The following is a 19,936-nucleotide window of genomic DNA, read 5'->3' as shown; positions in this document are numbered from 1 at the left end:
CTCCCTTTTGCCCTATTTGTCTAATGTATCACATATCAAGCTGATTACTATTTTCAGAAACAGTATTCATGACTGAAATCCTACAGTTAACCTTTAGAAGTTCAAAAGGAAATATACTTACTTAAAAGGTGACTCTAATATGTACATATTTTCTCCTTGCATGGTTATTGCTTGCATGTTTAACAGCTTTTTTTGTTTGTTGCATAGAATTACTAAGTGTACATTTAAAGGTCAAACAAAGTCATTTTAGGATAAAACTAACATATCATTTTACGGAGCCACAGATGAATATTTTGGCAGCAGTAATTTGGAGTTATCATTTTTAAAGACTTATTTTAACATACAGAGTGGTAATATAGCCATTCTTAGGTGAAATTGTATGAAACTTAACTTTTTAAAGGTTTTTTGCTTGTGATCACTACTAAAAGCTAGAAGTATGTCTGTATTTTTAATCAGAGCTATGTGTATACATATATGGAAAAAGAAAAAATACACACACACACATACAGTCATTTTAAGTCAACTTTCTCATCATAAATACTGAATGTATTCATTATTTATCGTGTACCAGTGTCTTTCTAGCTCAGTAGAATGCCTTTCCAAACTATCACTTAATGTTTCAAATCGTGATTATCATATTCTGTTAAACATTAAAATTTCCAAAAATGTTTCTTGTGTTTTAGTTTTTAACTATCTCATATCTTTGTTTTATATTGATAGGTTTTAATAGTTATTGTTTTTCATTAGAAATCTAAAGTTTTTCCTAAAGCTTTTTTTAGAGAAAGATATTGCTATTAGAGAAAGTGAAATATATTGATATGGCTGACACTGATTTGTTTGGTTTCATTTTTTTAGGTGGTCGAACAGGGTATGTTTGTAAAGCACTGCAAAGTAGAAGTATATCTCACAGAATTGAAGTTGTGTGAAAATGGAAACATGAACAATGTTGTAACTCGAAGATTTAGCAAAGCTGACACGATAGGTAATATAAGATCCTCTTTCTTAAACCATTGTTATTAGATATGTAGTTATAATTCTTTTTTTTACATGCTGCTAGGATGATAACCATTTTCAGGGTTTATATATAAACATTATAGATTCACAGCCTTGATACAATATGTCTTAGCTTAGAGTTGAATAATTTATTGGTTTTTTTGCTGTATTTTTCATTTATTAAATGGGTTTAATATTTGTGCCATTTTGCTTTTTTAAAAAAATCAAATAGTTATTGTTTTCATTTAGCATTTGAAAAATGTGTGTCATGTTTGTAACATGAATATAAATTCAAGTAGACCTTTAAATAAAATCTTGCTTAATACTTGGTCAGTTAGCATGGAAAATGGCAGATGGTTATTTCCTTTTTTCTCTTTTTTTTAATGAGTAGGTTAGGAAATCATAGTTTCAAATGTAAGTGGAGCTAATTCTCTCTATACATTTATATATCTCTCTATAAATATATATTAAAATGTATATAAATTTTTTCATTCTATTTAAAAGCCACATTTTAAGGTCAAGAATTATTGGATAAAGTGTTTTTTGATTATGAATTTAATAAAAATTGCAGTACTTTTTGTTTCATAGAGCACAAGTCAAAATAAAAATTATAAGTAGTTATTTAATTTCAAATGAAGTTATTGTCAAACAAGATTAATGGTAATAACATTGATTTTGTGGGTAAGTGCAAATATACAGTGGAGAAGGACTACAGAACTCAGCATGGAAGAGAGATTAGCAAATTTATGAATTACAGCACTGTATAAGATTTCCTTGTTAGAACCACTCACTAAGTACACTTTGATTAAAAGTAAAAGTATTTCTGAATTTTATAAGTACATGGCTTTCAGTGCTTATCCACTTCACAGCAAGAAAATTCTTTTAACCCTATTTTTCATGAAATAGTACCATTCTTCAAGTACCCAGTGCTTGATTAATCCTAATGTTTCCACCAAATAAACACTATGTTATCAACTCTTTATTTTTCCCTTTATTTAGCTAGAACATTTATAAGTTTAAGATTCAGTTTGAGTAATCCTGTACAATCATCTTTCTAAAGTGAATGCTTAAAATATTAGGAGTCCTATATATAAACATAATTTCATTATAATTATTATTATGGATAAATTGCTTTGCTTTTGAATTTCCAGATTTGTTGAACATTTATCTACATAATCCAAACTGAAAGTTTTCAATATATGAAAATTATATTAATTGTATTAATATGTGCATGATAAAAATCAATGTCTATCCAACAATGATAGCCTATTAAAATTAATCAGAGACTAATCTCTAAAGTTTATAGCCAATTATAATATAAACGAGAAGCTACCTCTTTAAATAGTTGATAACAGACCATTTATTAAAGTTTGGTATTTTCTTCTCTCCTCTCATTTAGTAGGAAAATTTTATATAAATATGAGAGTATCAGAAATCTTATTTTAGAACACTGTTATACAGAATATTTTAAAATTCATATGAAAATCAGCAACTGATTTAATTTCTGAATTCAAAACAAGCATTATGAAATTCTCACATTAAGTACTATGTAAGAATTTGTCAAGGAGATATATAATTTGTAAAGGATCTCTGATTCAAGGGTTTATGATCTAGCATAGATTTTAATCAACATAGTTTAAATAAACAAATACTTTAAAATGCCACATACATTGAATTGCATACCTTAAAATTGTGCATGAACTAAATTTTTATATAGCTACAATTTCTTATTATATTACATCAATGTTTTTCCAACTGGATTGTCACTACTTGGGTGGTTCATTAAACAGTTTTGAGACTAGAGAGAACTGAATGGAAAATATCAGAATACAAATTACCAACACATGTATATGTGTACTGTGTCACAATTTCTTACTGTAGATGTTAGTTTTAAAGTTTGAAAGTCTATTAGAGCAAGTTTGCTTTTTAAGGAAAAAGTTTTGCAAAAATTAAAATTAATCAAGTCAAGAGTTTTTTAGAGGCATCATGGTATAGTTATACAGGTTAACATATGTTTTAGGCACTTTACAGGATTTTTTAAAATCTAAACCTCAACAACCTTGTATCCTCATCTCATAGATGATGAAGCTGAGGCTTAGAACCTACCTGGGTTCACCCTGGTACCAAGTAGTAGAGCCAGTACTTTAACTCCATAACCATGGCTCTTTTACCAGTCTCATCTCTTATCTGCTGCCTTACAAAATCTGTGCATACTAAAGGAATGTTCATTTTGGAGGTAATTAATTGGGCTGATTTTGTTTTTCTAAAGAAAGTAAGTTTTGAAACAAAGAATTTGGATAATAAGAAGCTAAAGATGGATGTATATTTTTCTCTTTTGGTCATTTAAAAAAATTTTGATCAAAAATGATTAAAATAGCTATGTATATGAAATACAGCTATATAAATTATATAAACAGAATTAGGAATATAAGTGCCTGTTTTCTGTTGTTACCAAATTAATAAAATGTTCTGTTTTCAAGTAGTACTACCTACATTGATTTATAGTAAAAATGTTAGTAGCCATGGGCAAGATCTAAATAATTTTCCACATCAGGGCCAAAATACTTTGCCTTTGAATATTTTCTTTCTAAATTGATATGTTTGGTCATTGAACACATTCCACTTAAGTAGATAAAATTTAGTTTTATTTTCCTTTACCGCTAAAAATATAATTTTTGTCATAAAACTTGAAAAGTGTTTTATATTTATAATACTTATTAATAGAATTGATTGGCATTCTTATTAAATATTCCTACTAGAAATGTTTGTCATAACAATTTTCTTTCAATTACCTGTATTAATATTTTTCTACCTTTGTATGCTTTTCACTAACTGGCTAATAGGGTCGGATTAATATGTGGACAAATAAATGCATGCTCTCAGTCCCTTCTGAGTCTCATTCTCAACTCCAGTGATCTTGGTCCTATACCCAAACTCAGCTACCAATTCCCATAGGTATACCCTAGACTGTCATTATCTGTAACTGCACTTGCCAAATCTCAATTTCAGCGTCCTGCTTTCTGGCCACCACTCCCTCTGTTTTCCTTCTCTCTTGAGCCCACTACATTAGACATTCATACCTACCACTCCCTTGGCACTGCTTCTATCATGGTCTCTAATGACCTCCCTATTGCCAAATCTAGTGGTAATTTAAAGGTCTACCATTTTCTTAACCTGCCAGCAAAATTTAACACAGTAAATTACTTTTCCATGTAGAAACACTTTCTCTTCACATGGCTTACAGGGCGGTTTCTCACTGGCTGCATCTTATCAGCATCCTTTGTGAGATCCTCTTCACATTCCTAATTTTAAAACATCAGAGTGTCTCCATCCTCAGTCCTTGGATCGCCTCTTTTCCTTGGTGATCTCATCTAGTCTCCTGCCATTTAATATTTTCTGCATGTTGATGTTGTTGATGTCTTTTAAATTTGTATGTCCTGCCCCAAACTCTCCCCTAATTTCAGTTTTAACCATTCCATATTTTTACTTAAATATGTATATCTGATAAGCATTTTAAGATAATTATCATCTATAAAACTAAACTCCCCCTTTTTTCCCCCAAAACCTGCTACCCTGTCATTCTTCCTCATCTTTGTAATCGCTGCTTGTGTTCTTCCAATTGCTCAGGCCAGAAGCGTTGTATCATTCTGATTCCTTAATTTCTCACCCTGCATGTAATCTAGCAACATATCTTTTCAGCAATTCCTTCAGAATCTATTCTCAGCATCACCACTTGACACTGCTTCCATAGCTACCTCCTTGGTTTGGATTGCTACAGTATCCTAGGCTCTGACCCTTATCCCTGCAGTCTATTCTTCACTAGCAGCAAAAGTGAACATTTAAAATCTCAGTCATATCATTTTGCTCCTCTCCTGCAAACTTCTCAGTGTCTTCCCTTCTTACTCAGAATAAAATAGAAATATTTTCATAGCTCACAAAATTCTGCATAATTCTACAGAAGTACCTTTATGGTTTCATTTCCACCTCACTCTTTCTACTTCAGCCACATTGGTGTGCCATGCTATTCTAAAATATGCGAGCCACATTCCCACCTCAAGGCCTTTGCGTTATTATTTCTTCTGTCTGTAATGTTCTTCTCCCGTATATAAGTAGATTGCAAAAATCAATGAAGAGTGAATCTTCATATGTGTTTGTTTATAGTACAAGGGTACTTCAAAAAGTTTCTGGAAAAATAGAATTGAAAGATAGTACAAATCCTTCTATGAACTTTTTGAAGACCCCTTGTATATTATGTATATAAATATCTGTGCGTTTGTTTTGGTTTTGGTTTTGGTTTTGGTTTTGGTGACTGGCCAGTACAGAGATCAGAACCCTTGACCTTGGTATTATAACACCATGATCTAACCACCTGAGCTAACTGGCCAGCCCTTCTATGTGCATTAATAGAAAAATGTCTAGAAGAAGAAATATCAAAATGTTAACAGTGGTTATTACTAGGTAGACATTTTATTTATATTTGTCAGTATTTTCTGTGTTTTGCCTCAAGGAAAAATTATTTCTACCATCAGGAAAAATGTGTTCATTTTTACAGAAAAACTAAAACAACTTTCTTGACTTCTTTCTCTCTTCTTCTTTCTGGGAAATGTTCTGTTTCTTGATCTGAATGCTGTTTACATGGTGTGTTCATTTTGGAAATTTATCACGATATACTGATTATTAGTGCATTTTTCTGTGTACATTTTCTACTTTAATAAAAAGAACAAAAGAAAAACATACAACCTCACCAAAATAGAAAGCAATACTAATAGTGTATTTATTTTATGTAATTATTTAAATATTCTGTGTAATTTGCTTTAAGTTTGAGATATCTGTAAGATCTACTATTGATTTAATGCCCTGATCAAAATCTCATTGACTACAAGACTGTGACAGAACATTAACTGCTAAGTAGAACATAAACAGTATTATTGGACTAAATTTAATTATGTAGGATAGGTGTAGGTTTTTATATTGGTTTCAGAGAACATATATTTTTAAGTTTGATGTTTTACAAATAATGCTTTTTCCAAAACTAACAAACTATTTTAAAATTTTAAAGTATTTTATAATTCTTCATGTCATAAGGTATTTTCATTACCATTTTTCTTAAGTCTGTTAACAAGTTATTGACCAGAATTAGATAGATATAATAGTATTGACTATTATTAATTTCTAACATCTTAAAATGTTAAAAATTCATTTATCTTTAATAACTGAAGCTTAATTATATCTGTACTTAATTATATCTGTACTCTCAAATATGTAGATAGCCCTCTGTCTTACTTCATACAGGTTAAGCTGCTGATATTAAAAAACAAAACAAAACAAAACTTTCACTAAGATAATTGGTTTAGAAATAAGGAAAATATATAGTTTTACCTAGAAAATAAGGAATTTTGACCAGCACAGACATATCTTCACACAAGGCACTTTCCTTTTCATTGTGTCCATATGTTCTAGTTAGCTATTCAAACTGTAAATTGTATTGTTTAGTATAAATTACTCTTAAATTGGTTATGTTATAATTAACAGTGTTTTCTCTCTGTAGTGTCTCTTAATCATACTTTAATTTCTAATTCCTGCATATCCTCAAAAATATATTGATTTGTGATGTGTCAAAAGTTAAAGTTCATCCTGTATAGCATAAATTATTCTTTAGTGTTAAGTGATTGAACTTTTACTTTTTGAGTCTTAAATTCCCCAAGTAATCATCTGTCAGAGTTACAAATACCTTCCCCCCCTCCCCTAAAAAATATATCTGGTCTTAAAAACCTTCTTTTCATTTGTTTTTTGTATATTTCTTACATATTTATTTATCATGCTATTCTATCAATATTCTAAATTTAGAATTGTTATGCTGTTATATTTTAAAATATTTCTTATATTTATATATTTTTCTTCCTTAAATCTAGATACGATTGAAAAGGAAATAAGAAAAATCTTCAGTATTCCAGATGAAAAGGAGACCAGACTGTGGAACAAATACATGAGTAATACATTTGAACCACTTAATAAACCAGACAGCACCATTCAGGATGCTGGTTTATACCAAGGACAGGTATTGTTTAGCAGTACTGTTTATTTCAAGTATACTATACATGAAACTTTTTGGATTCATAAACTTAAATGAATATCCTAAGAGTATATAATGGGTTCTAGTACTGTCTCTGGCTTCCTCTTCTAACTCATCTCTTCTCTGTTCCTGCTGGTCACTAGCTTTAACTTCTGATTCCCTTCTTGAGCTTGGAAATAGTCTATTTGTTTAGAATAAATAATTTTCAATTTAAAAAAAAAAAAAAACAGCTAATAAGATGGGTCAGGAAACTTTCTGTAAAGGACCGAATAATATTTTGTATCTGCAAGCCCTGAAGTTTCTGTTGCAACTGTAACTCTGCCATTGTAGTAGCGTGAAAACAGCCATAGATGATACATAAACGAATTTAAAACGAATTACAAAAGCAAACAGTGGGCTAAGTCGACCATAGTTTGCCAACCCCTGTTAGAAGGTATAATGTCCCAGTATGGTCTTTTTTTATGGTGTAATCCAAAGCAATAAATGTATTGAGAAATGAGAATGTTTAGTCAGCAAATCCTACTATTTCTGTCTTCTGAATCTCTCTTGAATTAATCTCTCTGTTCCATTCCCAGCCCTATCTTTTATAGTCTCTTAACAGGTGCCTCTACCTCCAAGTTCCTCTGTATGTGTCCTCTCCATCTTATTTGTGCCAGAATATTCATTCTAAAATGTAAACCTTATTATTTCCCTTTCATAAACCTTTTCTGGCTCTTTAATGATTATAAAGTCCAGGTACTTTAACCCAGCATGCAAGTCATGGTTTAACATCTTGCCTAGTCTTCCAGCATCTTTAGAGTATTTTTACCTTGTGGTTTACACTCTAGGAACACCAAACTGAACTGCTTATAGTTCCCTAAACACACTATGCTTTCACATATGTTATTCCATTTGCTTGATGTACCCTTCTTCCGAGTCCCTGCATCTATCTAACAAAAAGTTCTTTTAGCCATCCACATATTAAAATTAACTATCTCATCCTATGATATGGACTGATCAGATTATTCATCCTTCACATTCCTACTCAAATGTTACATCATCTCTTCAGCTTTCCATATTTTTCTCAATATCTTTTGAGGTACAGGATGTTTGTACTTAGGAGAAAAAAGTGCTCCCTTAACTTTCATAATGACATATATATACATGTATGTCTTCTGTATCATTCATTATGTACTTTAATTATTATGTATTAAGCTCCCCAGTTAGACTATGAGGTGCTTGTTTTGGTTAGGCTTCATGTCCTATTTATTTTTTAGTATGTAACACAGTGCCTGGTACTCCGATATGTGGAAGTTTTTGTTTTGTTCTGTTTTATTTACAAGTTACTATTCACAGCAATACTGAGTTGTGAAAAAATTCAGAGACACTGAGGGAAATTAGTTTTTAGTAAATGCCTACCGTATGTCAAGTATTATAACTAGGCTCTTAAAAAGAACCAGTGATTTTAAAACTTATTTTAGCTGTTGTATCCTTAAGTGAAATCCTACAAAATCCAAAATGTATTACAATTAAAAAGGAAGTTACCTGATTAAAGCTAAGGTGAGTATCTTGGAACCCCACTGGTTAGCTAATTCTCCCCTCCCTAGCTTGCCAGCTCCCTCTTTCTGTCTTTCAATAGACATACACTTCTCTGCTTGGTTACCATTCATTAGGGCTTGAGGTAGTAACAGAAGTACAATTTGGAATACAGAGAATTATTTCTTTATTTCTTTAAATCTTTCAGTGACCCTATGAAATGAATGTTATTCTCCCGTTAATGTACACTAGAAAACTGAAGCTTAGACAAATTAAGTAATTTGATGTTCTTGATATGTATGCATTTATCAATTGCAGATGAGAGAATAAATTAGTTTAATAAGATTAAATATCCTTAAGGACTTTTGATCTTTTGAAACAGAAATGTTTCAAACTAATTAAATTTTCCAAATTTATAAAAAATTCTTTTCTGACTGATAAATGAACTAAACACTATCCTGAACTTTTCTTTTTAACTAAAGTTGAAAGTATCTCATTAGATAATGAAACAAAGATATATAATTGAAAAGTTTGCCTCCCAAAATAGGTAGTCTTTCCCTCTCTCTCTTGTGTGTGTTTTTAAGTTAATTAAATTTTGAAGTCATTCTAAAAATATTTTTATCCTTAGTTTTAAAAGTTTTAACTTTAACCAAAATTTTATTCAGAAAATGATAAATTTGAACAAAGGATTGAATTTTAACATTTCTGATATCCTCCAATATTAATATCTGTGGTTGTAAAAGACACAAAATTTTAAGTACAAATACTGTTAGGAATTAAGGTGCTATGGTTAAACAATGATATTAAATGCATAGGTTTTAAAAATTTCTAGGCTGGCTGGTTAGCTCAGTTTGTTAGAGCACAGCCTTATATCCCCAAGTTCACAGATTCAGATCCCCTTACCAACCAGCTGCCAAAAACAAAAAAGAAGAAAATTTCTGTAGCTAAAACCTCTTGTTCTATAACTGACATAAGTCCTTCAAATGACTATAAAGTTTATATATCTGTATTTATATATATTTATATCTGTATTTTATATATATATTTGTATGTTATAAGCTACAAATACAGACAGAAAGCATACTTTCTAAACTCAGGGAATTTATATTCTATTTACTTGGTTGAAACTTTAAAGTTTATATATCTGTATTTATATATATGTAGTGGGTATATAGGTGTCACCGCAGTTATAACTTGCAGTAAAAGAAAACTTTCTTCAGAAGTTAAAAATTTTTCACTATTCTATTTTATAAATCTTTAAAAATATATACAACTGTATCAGAGTGATAATTATGAAATTGAGACAGTGGTTGTCTTTGGTAGGTAAGTGAAGAATGTGATCAGTAAGGAATCAGGATGGAAGGTACACGATGCACTTATTCTTTGTATGTTTTATATACATCATATGAGTTTTTTGAATGTATGAAATATTAGATTCTTTAAAGACAATATTTTAATTTGCATAATCTTTCAATAAGGTTCCATGAATTTTTTTAAATCAATATTTTATTATTTTTTACATGTATTCTGAAACAAGCTTACATTTTACATGGCTAGGTTACTTGGTTTACATTGTTACAAGTGCCAATTCATAAATGACCAAGAAACATACAGTCCACAAAAATGTATTACAAAGAGTATGTAGAGTAGGTCACAAAATAGTAACTTTAAAAAAAAGTTAATGAAACTGAATATATAGAATGTATTCAAATTTGTAATGCCATGGATTTATTTCGAATCATATTGTCTATATACAGTTTTCCCATGGAAATTTAGATATTAACTTCTTACTGATATTTCACATCTTTTGCTAATTTAATTATTTTTGCTAAGTTTTTCTTCTTTGCACAGACTCTTCTATACTTAAAACTAGAAGAAAGGCTTTTTAGACTGGAAGACGTGAGGAAGGATTTGGGGAAGTTTTAGAATAAAGTATAGCTCTGCCTTAGCCTGTACTTTTCATTTATTAGAGGTGATTTTTGTCTATCTCAACCATGCTACAACAGTCTGATTCTCATAAATGTGACCTTATCATTCATCTAATTAAAAGATTCTATAATTTGTATAGTGATATTGTAAATACGTACTAATTTCAAAGCCCCAAATGAGTTATGTTTATGTGTAATTTGGGATTTTCTGTGCCACTGTTCAATATTTGCATAATAATAGTTAGCTAAGGTCATACATCAGTATGTTTGATAACAACTATAACCATTTATTGATCGTCTGTTATTTGCACGGTCATATGTTACAAGCTACAAATATGAACAGAAAACATACTTTCTAAACTCAAGGAATTTATATTCTATTTACTTGGTTTAAACTTTATTATACTTGAAGCATAGAACTAATTATTTTCTTCATAGTTTACCTTCTTTCCTTCTCACTGTCATTGTTCACTTCTTTTATTTGAGGTCTTGTTGATTTCCTTGCCCAGCTTTCAAATCAAAATGCAAATATAAGGGTACTCCAAACAGTTTGTGGAAAAATAGAATTAAAAGATAATGTGAATCTTTCCATGAAGTTTTCAAAGTGCCCTCATACCTCTTTACCTTGTCTACTGTGTTCTTTAAATAATCACAGAATTACTTTAGTTTTTTAGAGTATTCAACTAATCTTCTAAAGCTATTTTTTTTTAACTTCAGAGTTATGGAAAAACACCCTTTTATGTGTCATATTTGCAGGTGTTAGTGATAGAACAGAAAAATGAAGATGGAACATGGCCAAGGGGTCCTTCTACTCCTAAGTAAGTGCTCCCACTTCATATGGCTTATTGCATGGTTTTGAAGCCTTTGATTTCAGATAATGAAATCCAGAATGATAAAAAAAAAAAAAAAAGCCTATTTCTACACTGCAAAAATACATACCTTGTTTATATTTTAATATTTTATTCATAGTGTAGAAGTTATCTAAATTTTCACTGAAATTAATGTTACAATTTAAAAAGCTTCCGATTCAAATCTCTTTTAGAATAAAGTACAGTATAAATATGTTTTAAATGAGAAAGTTACATCGTCTAATATAGTCAAATCACTAAACATTTTGGGGTTTTTGAAGCTTTTGTGATTTTTTGTAAGTATGTGTTAAATGGTTTTTTACCAAAATGAATCTGATATGAAAGCAGTATTTTTGTTTATTTAAATATATGTTAAGACATAAAAATACAAGTAGAGAGAGAGAGGAGTTGTAAGAGTTGCTTTTGATAGTAAATGAGAGAAGAATTAGGAATCATTTTAACTGTTTTTGGAATTATCAGATCCACATTCCATTATCAAAAATACTTAAGGCCAATTGTGTTTCAATATTCATATTTTTAAATCTTTGAGAAGTAATATGGTACATGTCCTACCTATTATCTTAATATTTCTATAGAATCCAAGAGGATACTTTGTAATCAAACACATTAATATTCCTTCAGCAAATATTCATGGTAAGTGGGATAAATAAGGACTGTAAATAGCCTTTTATTAGTTCAGGTTAGGTTGCTGCCTAATGAGTTGTGAAAAAGTTTGTAAGTTTTCAGAGCTTTGGAATTTTGGATTTTCTGATGAGGGATTGTGAACCTATATTTTGAAATCCTTAAAATAATGATTTTTACTTAATAATAATTTAGCAAATGCTAACCTAGCAAATAAAAAAATACCTACTACATAGTTTTCTTCAAAACTAAAATGCATCTTTAATAAGTGTTTCTCTATCCTTTTTATCTTGTGTAAAGTTTTCTCAATTGAATTTGTCATGAGAAGGCACTTGAATATGTTAATTTTGTGGAGGTGATTTTTATTCTTTTATGCAAGAGTAGAACTTAGTATAAACGTAGAACTTTTAATAAAGCTTATAGGCTGAATCATGTAGATTTCATAACTGATGAAGATATGGAAGTTAAGAATATTTTCTTTGTGAATATTCACTTTTAGTCTTTAGATCAGAACCACTTTTTTTCTAACATGTTTAGATTGTTACGTACTTACTATATCTTTAAATAATTTTTTAAATTACAAAATTGTTTGTGGATTAATATAAAAATACCATGAGTTTTAAACATTTTGAAATCTTTTCTGCTTAAATCACTGATTTTCACCTGAAAGACAAGTCTAATTATATATTTTCTTTTATTATTTTGTTCTCTGTTAGTACAATATCATTTTTATTTACTCAAATAAGTTTAGTACTTGCTTTGTGTAAAAGAAAACACAATTTCTTGATAATACTTAACACCATACACATGCAATAAAAATGTTGGAGAATGAAGGTAGTATACTGGAGATGCACAGAAGTACAATTAAGAGGCTCAGTCTTCACTGAATCTACCAGTTTAACAGGGATCCCAAATATTAAAGCATAAAAAGTATCCACTCACTATATAATGGAAGAAATACTACACAGCAAAATGTCATAAATTGCAAATGATAGTTTATCAAAATCCAAAAAAAATGTTTTTGGTGATAATTACACTTGTGTATGAAAAGACTCTCAGAAACGACTCTAAGAATGAAAGAGAATTCTCCATAAAAGTCTGTGTCCCCAAAGTCTATAGGAAACATTGTATTTCTTTGAGAAATTTTGAACACAATCCAAATAAGACTGTAAGTAAGATAAGAAAAAAGAGATAAAATTCACCATTTTCATGATACAGTCAACTACGTAAAATCCAAATCAATCAGCAGACTACCAGAACTGAGTAATTTGAGCAAGATTGTCTAAAATAAGATCAATTTATAAAAACCAATAGTTTTTTTCCTCTCTCCAGAGGTTAGCAATCTTTTCTATAAAAGACTGTAAGTATTTTCACCTCTGTGGACCATATGGTTTCTGTCACAACTACAACTCTGCTGATGTAGCATGAAAGCAGCCTTACACACAATGCAAACAAATGGGCATGGCTGTGTTCCAATAAAACTTTATTTATAAGCAGGTGAAAAGCATGGATTTGGCCTGTGTGCCATAGATTTCTGACCCCTGTTATATACCATTAGTAACCTACTTAGAAAATAATGTAACAAAAATTGACCTAATTCAGAATTCATAAAACCTTTATGGAAAAAAATTCTATCAGAAGACAAGATTATCATGTACTATATATGGCTTAACCTAATAATGCCTATTTTCTCTGAATCTATCATGTGAGTGCCTTCTATTCAAAATTCTTTTTGGGGAGGGAGAAATTTGACAAACTCCTTATTAAATTTAGCATAGACCAATACAGGTCAAGGATTAGCTAAGTCAGTCTTGATAAAGAGGAGGGAAAGAAAGAGCACTGGACCTACCAGATATTGAGAATTATTACAGATCTATAGAAATTAAAACAGTATGATGGATGGTAGCAAAGTAAAGGCAAATAGACTGAATAAACTATTGAGCTCATAAAGACTCATGTACATTTTAGAACTTAATGTATGATAATGTGGCACCACTTAGGCAGTGAGGTTCCTTAAAGCAGATGGATATGTAGATTTTATTAGGAGAACTAGGTATTTGGAGAAAAAGAAAGCTAGATCCCTGCCTTACACATTACATGCAAAGACTGACTCCAGAGGATTAAAGACCCAAATAAAAAATGTAAAACTCTAAAGTGAATTAAAGAGATTTTGGAGAATATCTACATCATAGGGATCACAGAACATACTGTGGAAAATTGTTGTATTTGATTATATCAGAGTTAAGGATTTCTGTTAAAGGAACCATACACAAAGTTAAAAGTCAAATGTCAGCTTTGGAACATCAGAAACCTACAAGGGAATAATACCTATAATATATAAAGAACTGCTATAAATTAACAGAGACAAAGAAAAATAGCTTTAAGAAACAGACAAAAGATATGAATAGGTAGTTTACATAGGGGGAGGCCCAAGTGCTGACAGGCAGATGAGGAAATAGACAAACTCACTAGTAATCAGAAAAAATGAAAATAAAGCACAAGTGACTACCTTTCACCCATCAGAATGACAAAAATTTAAAAGGCTGCTGATGCAGTGTTAGATAAGATGTTGAAGTCTTATGTACTGATGATGGGGTTGTAAACTAGTGTCACCATTCTATAAATTAGTCAGTATTTAATTAAATCAGAAATGCTTACTCCCTCTGACCCAGCACTCGGAGGAATTTTTACCCAGGTTCCTGAGGATATAATCTTTGTACCTGCATTGTTTGTGATAGTGGGGAGTTGGAGGCAGCCTAGCTAAATATCTATCCCTGGTAGCGTGAATTAAAAAAATGAATTAGTGGTGAGATATTTAATAGGTAAGAGGGAAAAAAACAGAATGAGATTTATAATTCGCTACCATTTATATAAATTTAAAACACAGAATCAGGGGGGAAAAAGGGGGAAAAGTTTGTGTAAGTATCACTTGCTTTTCTTCATATTTGTGCGGTTGAAGAAAGGATACAGATTCTTTTTTTCTGGACAAATGCCTGCTTTAAAAAAAAAAAATGGAATGTCTGTGTATTCATTGAAATTACCTTATAAGCACATGTAACATAGGCAAATTCAACTCCAGCAGAGGGCATGTAATTTTAGGTCCTCAAGAAGAAACTTTAAAATATTAAAATATAGAGCAGCTTGTTTTATACTTCTCAAAATTGTCATCATATGTGTCAGAAGACAGCCCCTGGCCCTCAAGATGGCATAAAGATGCTAGTTCTAATAAAACATCACTACCCTGGGATCTGTCCAGCACTCATACTGCATAGTACATAACCAGTTCTTACCTAGTGTGTCAAAAACCAAGGAAAAATATAGCTGTAGTTTGGGGACAGAAAGAAAAATCACCTGTAAAGTTTATTAAAACACAGTTTGCTGGGCCCCATCCCCAGAATTTCTGTTTGGTAGATCTGAGTGTAGCTCTTTTCTAATTAGCTCACAGGTGATGCTGGTGCTGTTGGTCTAAGGACTACGCTTTGAGAAATTCTGTAGGTAATGGTTCTTGACATGTATTATGTGGACCACCATAGACAGCAGCTTTCAGACTTCCCACCCCAGACCAGTAGAATGTAAATCTTTATGGTGAGCACCAGGATTTGCACTTCAGGTGCTTTCTGTGAAGCAGAAAATATAAGAATACTACTACTGTAGGCACATTTGAAAGTGTGTTAGTATCATACTTGTCTGACTTTTCTATACCACTGAAAACAGGAACTTAAGTGCTCTGAAGGTCCTAAAATTGTATTAGGCCCATTTTGATCAGAATTGAAACCATGTATCCTCAGCTGAAGCATAGATTTTTGGGCTACTTGAGAAGAAATGCTAAATATTCAAAAATGTTAACAGTAAAATGTAATTTTGCTTAAAACATTTAGTTCTGTAGTTACAAAAAATAAAATACAAAGGCACTTCAAAAAGTTCATGGAAAAATGGAATTAAAAGATAATGTAAAACTTACCATAAACTTTTGAAGACCCTTCGTATATATATGCTTGTAATTAGCACCTAAAACAACCCAAAGTCTATTTAAGAAATCTAAGAACTACCTAAAAAATACTCATTCAAAACTTCTATTTGTGTTTTTATGCTAGATATCAACATATAATTTGAAATTTTCATCTGTATTTCTGTTATATTTTTAAAATACTCAAGTGCTAATTAGTTTTCTCAGAACTTGCATTTTTTTTAAAAATTTAATTTTGTCAGTATACCACGTGGTTGATTATTGTGGCCCATTACCAAAACCTCCCTCCCTCTCCCCGCTCTCTCCCAACAACCTCCTTTCTGTTCACTTGTCGTATCAACTTCAAGGAATTGTAATTGTTGTGTCTTCTTCCTTCCCCACCCCCAGGTTATTTGTGTATTTATTTATTTATTTTTAGCTCCCACAAATAAGTGAGAACATGTGAGAACTTGCATTTCTAATCTAGTTTTTAAGTATCTGATTTTTTACAACTTCTCAGAAAGTATTCCCCCCTTCTGAATTTTTTTTTTATTCTGTTAAATTTGACCATTTATTTTCCATGGATGCTAGCATTGGGTGGATAGTCTAAGTATCTATTAAAGATGTGTGTGGCTAGTTAAATCTTGTATTTCTAATAAATGATTTTTAAGTAGAATAACTGTAGAAGCCTAGGGGTTCCTAAAGAGAGGAGAAACCCTACGTCAATAGGTCAACACTTACTTTACCGGAAAATTTAATATCAACACCTTATTTAGCCATGGCCTCTGAGGTATGGCTTTGTTAAATTTTGACTAAGTTAGACTATTAATTTTTTTCTGTGTGGCTTCATTTAGGTGTAATTATTTCAAAGAATGCCTTTGAAATTATTAACATACAAAGAAAAAAATCCAAATTTTGCTGTTTTTCTGAAATAAGTAAAAATTCTGTCTTAGGAGGGTAGCATTAGAATTTGAATTCACTCATTTTCATCAGTTACTCATAAAACATTGACAAAAGACATGTGATTAGTATTTGGTGAAGAAAATGTAGGGGTCATTGATGATTTTTGAAGGGGCAGTTTTTATGGACTAGAAAACATCCAGAGAAGAATTTACCATCAACCAGATAAGGCATGAGTGGCTGAAAAAAATCAAATGGAAAACCACGCTAATACTTATTGCTCATACATTGTCCCTTTGCCATTTGTGGTGTTCTGATTAACAGAAGTCCAAATTGATGACTGAAACACTAAGTATAAACTTAATCTAGTGCTATAATAGTATTTTACAGCACTCTGTCCCTGAGTACTCTCCTTGGAGAGAGGAAGCACTTTATAAATAAACCCATTGCATACTACTTGTTTGTTTAGGACAAATAATAAGCATCTATGTGACTGCAATGTTCTGTTTTTGTTCTAGAGGTTGTTTTTTTTTTTTACACCATCTATGTTGATATTGTACACACACTTGTTTGTTTTTTAGAAATTTCATTTGTTACTATATGTTTATTTTTAAATTTTTTTTTAATTATTTATTTTTGGCCGAATCTTAATACATTTAAAGACTGATATCATAGAAAATATGTTCTCTGACCACAGTAACAGAAAGAAATTTAGAAAATTCACAAATATGTGGTCATTAAGCAACACTTCTAAATAAACAATGGGTAAAAAGAAATATCACAGGGAATTAGAGAGTACTGTGAGGTAAGTCAAAGAGCAACATATTAAAATTTTTCGGAAGCAGGGCTCATGCAGTGCTCAGAGGAAAATTTATACTTGTAAACACCTGTATTAAAATGCTACATTCTTTGCTGAGGTATTAATCTTTTTGTAAATTTCCTCCTTCGATCTTAGATTTTTTTTCTTGTTTCATTGTGTTGTCTAACTGAGTCTTCTCCTATCTCAGTGAATTTCCTTAAGATTGTTGCTCAGAATTCCTTTTCATTCATTTCAGGGATTTTCTGCTCTGTGGGGTCTGGTAGTTGAGAATCACCGTATTCTTTTGGTGGTATCATATTTTCTTGGGTTTTCATATTTCTACATTGATGTCTGGTCATCAGGTAGAGCAGTTGTTTTTTCTATTATTCTAGAGTAGGCTTTGAGGAGAGAGACATCTTCTTCTTTTTCAGTCTCTGCTGGTGACTCTCCTTGTGTCAATGTAGTTGGGTGTGTGGTGGGCTGCCTGCATGGTAGTTATGGCTACTGCTGTGGCATCCACTGCTTTTGCAGCAGCCATGGCCATGTAGTGTCTGTGGTGGGCCACCCTCGTGGAAGTGATGTTTTTGTTGTGCTCCTGGAGATGCTGCCCTTGGCTCCTGCTTTAGGACCCTGGGTATGCTCTTTCTTGCCTGCATCTGGGCCCACTCACACTTCTTTAGAACTTTTTAGAGAGTAATTAAACATATTTTGCATATATAACTACAAAGCTAAATGGATTTGGAAATGGTGTATAAACCTATTTGGTTAAAAATCACTTAAATATGTATTAGGAAGCATCACAAATAGTGTTGATTTTATTTTAATAATTAATAAGCTATACCAACACTTGTTAAATATTTGTAAGCACGATAGTCTCTGCTTATTTGAAATAGTAGATTTGGTTATGAATAGTTTTGTTTTGTACTGTAAGTGGTATGGTATCATAGATCACAGAAAATAAACTCTTAAAGTTTCTATGAAAGTTTACTAATTTGTTACCAATTTTAATCTTGTTCAACTACTATAAGTAGGAGGCTGAGTGATTTTGGCTTATGGGAGTTGAGAGGATGACTCAAGAAGCATTTTTTCATTCCTTGTCATTTATTCATATTCATATATTTTAAATTAGTAGTATCAGTCTTCTGTTTGAAATGCAACCTTTGAGCCATAAATGTAGGGGCATTATTCAAAATCTGCAATTCATTGTCATTTTTAAAGACATTTTGAATCTTTTAAATTTTTCTTTCTCACTTTATCCCATTTTATCTTGTTATTGCTCTCATTAACAAACAGACATGGAATGGCTTTTTCTAACACTAAAGTTTGAGGTAATGGAATAGCCAAACAAAATTGCCTAGGATGCAATTAAAGATAGGGAACCAAAGCTTGGGAAGTAATAAGAACTAAAGGTATGGAGTCATATTCCTACAAGTAGGAAATAAAAGTATGTATGAATTATCTAATCAAAAATGTAGAGAATAATAGACTAAACCTTAAAGGTGTCCCAAAGTAGTGTTAGAGGGAAAAAGGATCCAATAGAAAAAATAATCATGAAGGTTCAGGAAAATATGGATCCCGTTTTGTTAGAGGCCAAGAGAAAAGAGCTTCTGTAAAACAGGGAAGGCCAGCGATGCTAAATGTTGCAAAGTTGGGAGAGATAGACAACAGAGAGGGTTAATGTACTTGACAAATGGAGACCATTGTTTAAAGAGATAGAGGTTGTAAATACTCTAGTCAGAAAATGGAACAGCTGATAATAGAGTACTCATCATGAAATGTACTGAAAGAAGAAAGATAAAGTGGGACTTGGTTGGAGAAGCAGGATTCCTGGAGAGGGAGAGTAACTACATTATAAACCTGTTTGTTATTTTAATATATATGCCCTTTCTATGAGTTTGTCACCTAAAGACAAAGGCTTCATAATAATATTATACGAACTTCATTCCTGTGTTCCTATTATTTACCTATTTATTCCTATTATTTACCAATAAACTGTTTTTTTTTTTCTTGTTATTTTAGTTGTTTAATCTCCAAATCCTTTTTGTAAATGCTTAGGCATATACAGAAATACATTACCCCATAATTCTGTACTCAGAGGTTACTCGATTTAATGTTCATTAAGATCTTAAATGTCTATGCATATTTTCCTTTGGATTGCTATAAATGCAGATGGGTTAAGCAAATCTTTTCTATATCTAAAACTTCTATTTACTTTCTGTTGTGGGAAGGTAATGTATAACCTAATACCTTGTCTGTAAGTTTTATCAAACAGAGCATGGACACAGTCAAGAC

The 19,936-nt window shown here is 31.2% G+C and overlaps 1 protein-coding gene across 9 annotated transcripts in view; it reads left to right on the top strand.

The window, feature by feature from the left end:
- USP15 (ubiquitin specific peptidase 15) overlaps positions 1–19,936 on the top strand; it is a 133,217-nt gene that overhangs the window by 41,278 nt on the left and 72,003 nt on the right. For 8 of the 9 annotated variants that reach the window (XR_010021328.1, XM_063074724.1, XM_063074725.1 and 5 more), the window contains 3 exons: positions 856–982; positions 6,906–7,051; positions 11,266–11,327. Coding sequence is in view for 8 of the 9 variants with exons in the window: in XM_063074724.1 (XP_062930794.1) it covers positions 856–982; positions 6,906–7,051; positions 11,266–11,327 (335 nt within the window). In the remaining variant the exon portion in view is untranslated. Of the gene's footprint in view, positions 1–72; positions 129–855; positions 983–6,905; positions 7,052–11,265; positions 11,328–19,936 lie in introns of those variants that run through there. The other variant, XM_063074726.1, reaches the window with a different exon arrangement.

The sequence above is a fragment of the Cynocephalus volans genome, chromosome 12, assembly GCF_027409185.1.
Source record: "Cynocephalus volans isolate mCynVol1 chromosome 12, mCynVol1.pri, whole genome shotgun sequence".
Classification (NCBI taxonomy): Eukaryota; Metazoa; Chordata; class Mammalia; order Dermoptera; family Cynocephalidae; genus Cynocephalus; species Cynocephalus volans.
The sequence above is the reverse complement of the archived record's forward strand: the minus strand, read 5'-3'. Positions and strand labels throughout refer to the sequence as shown.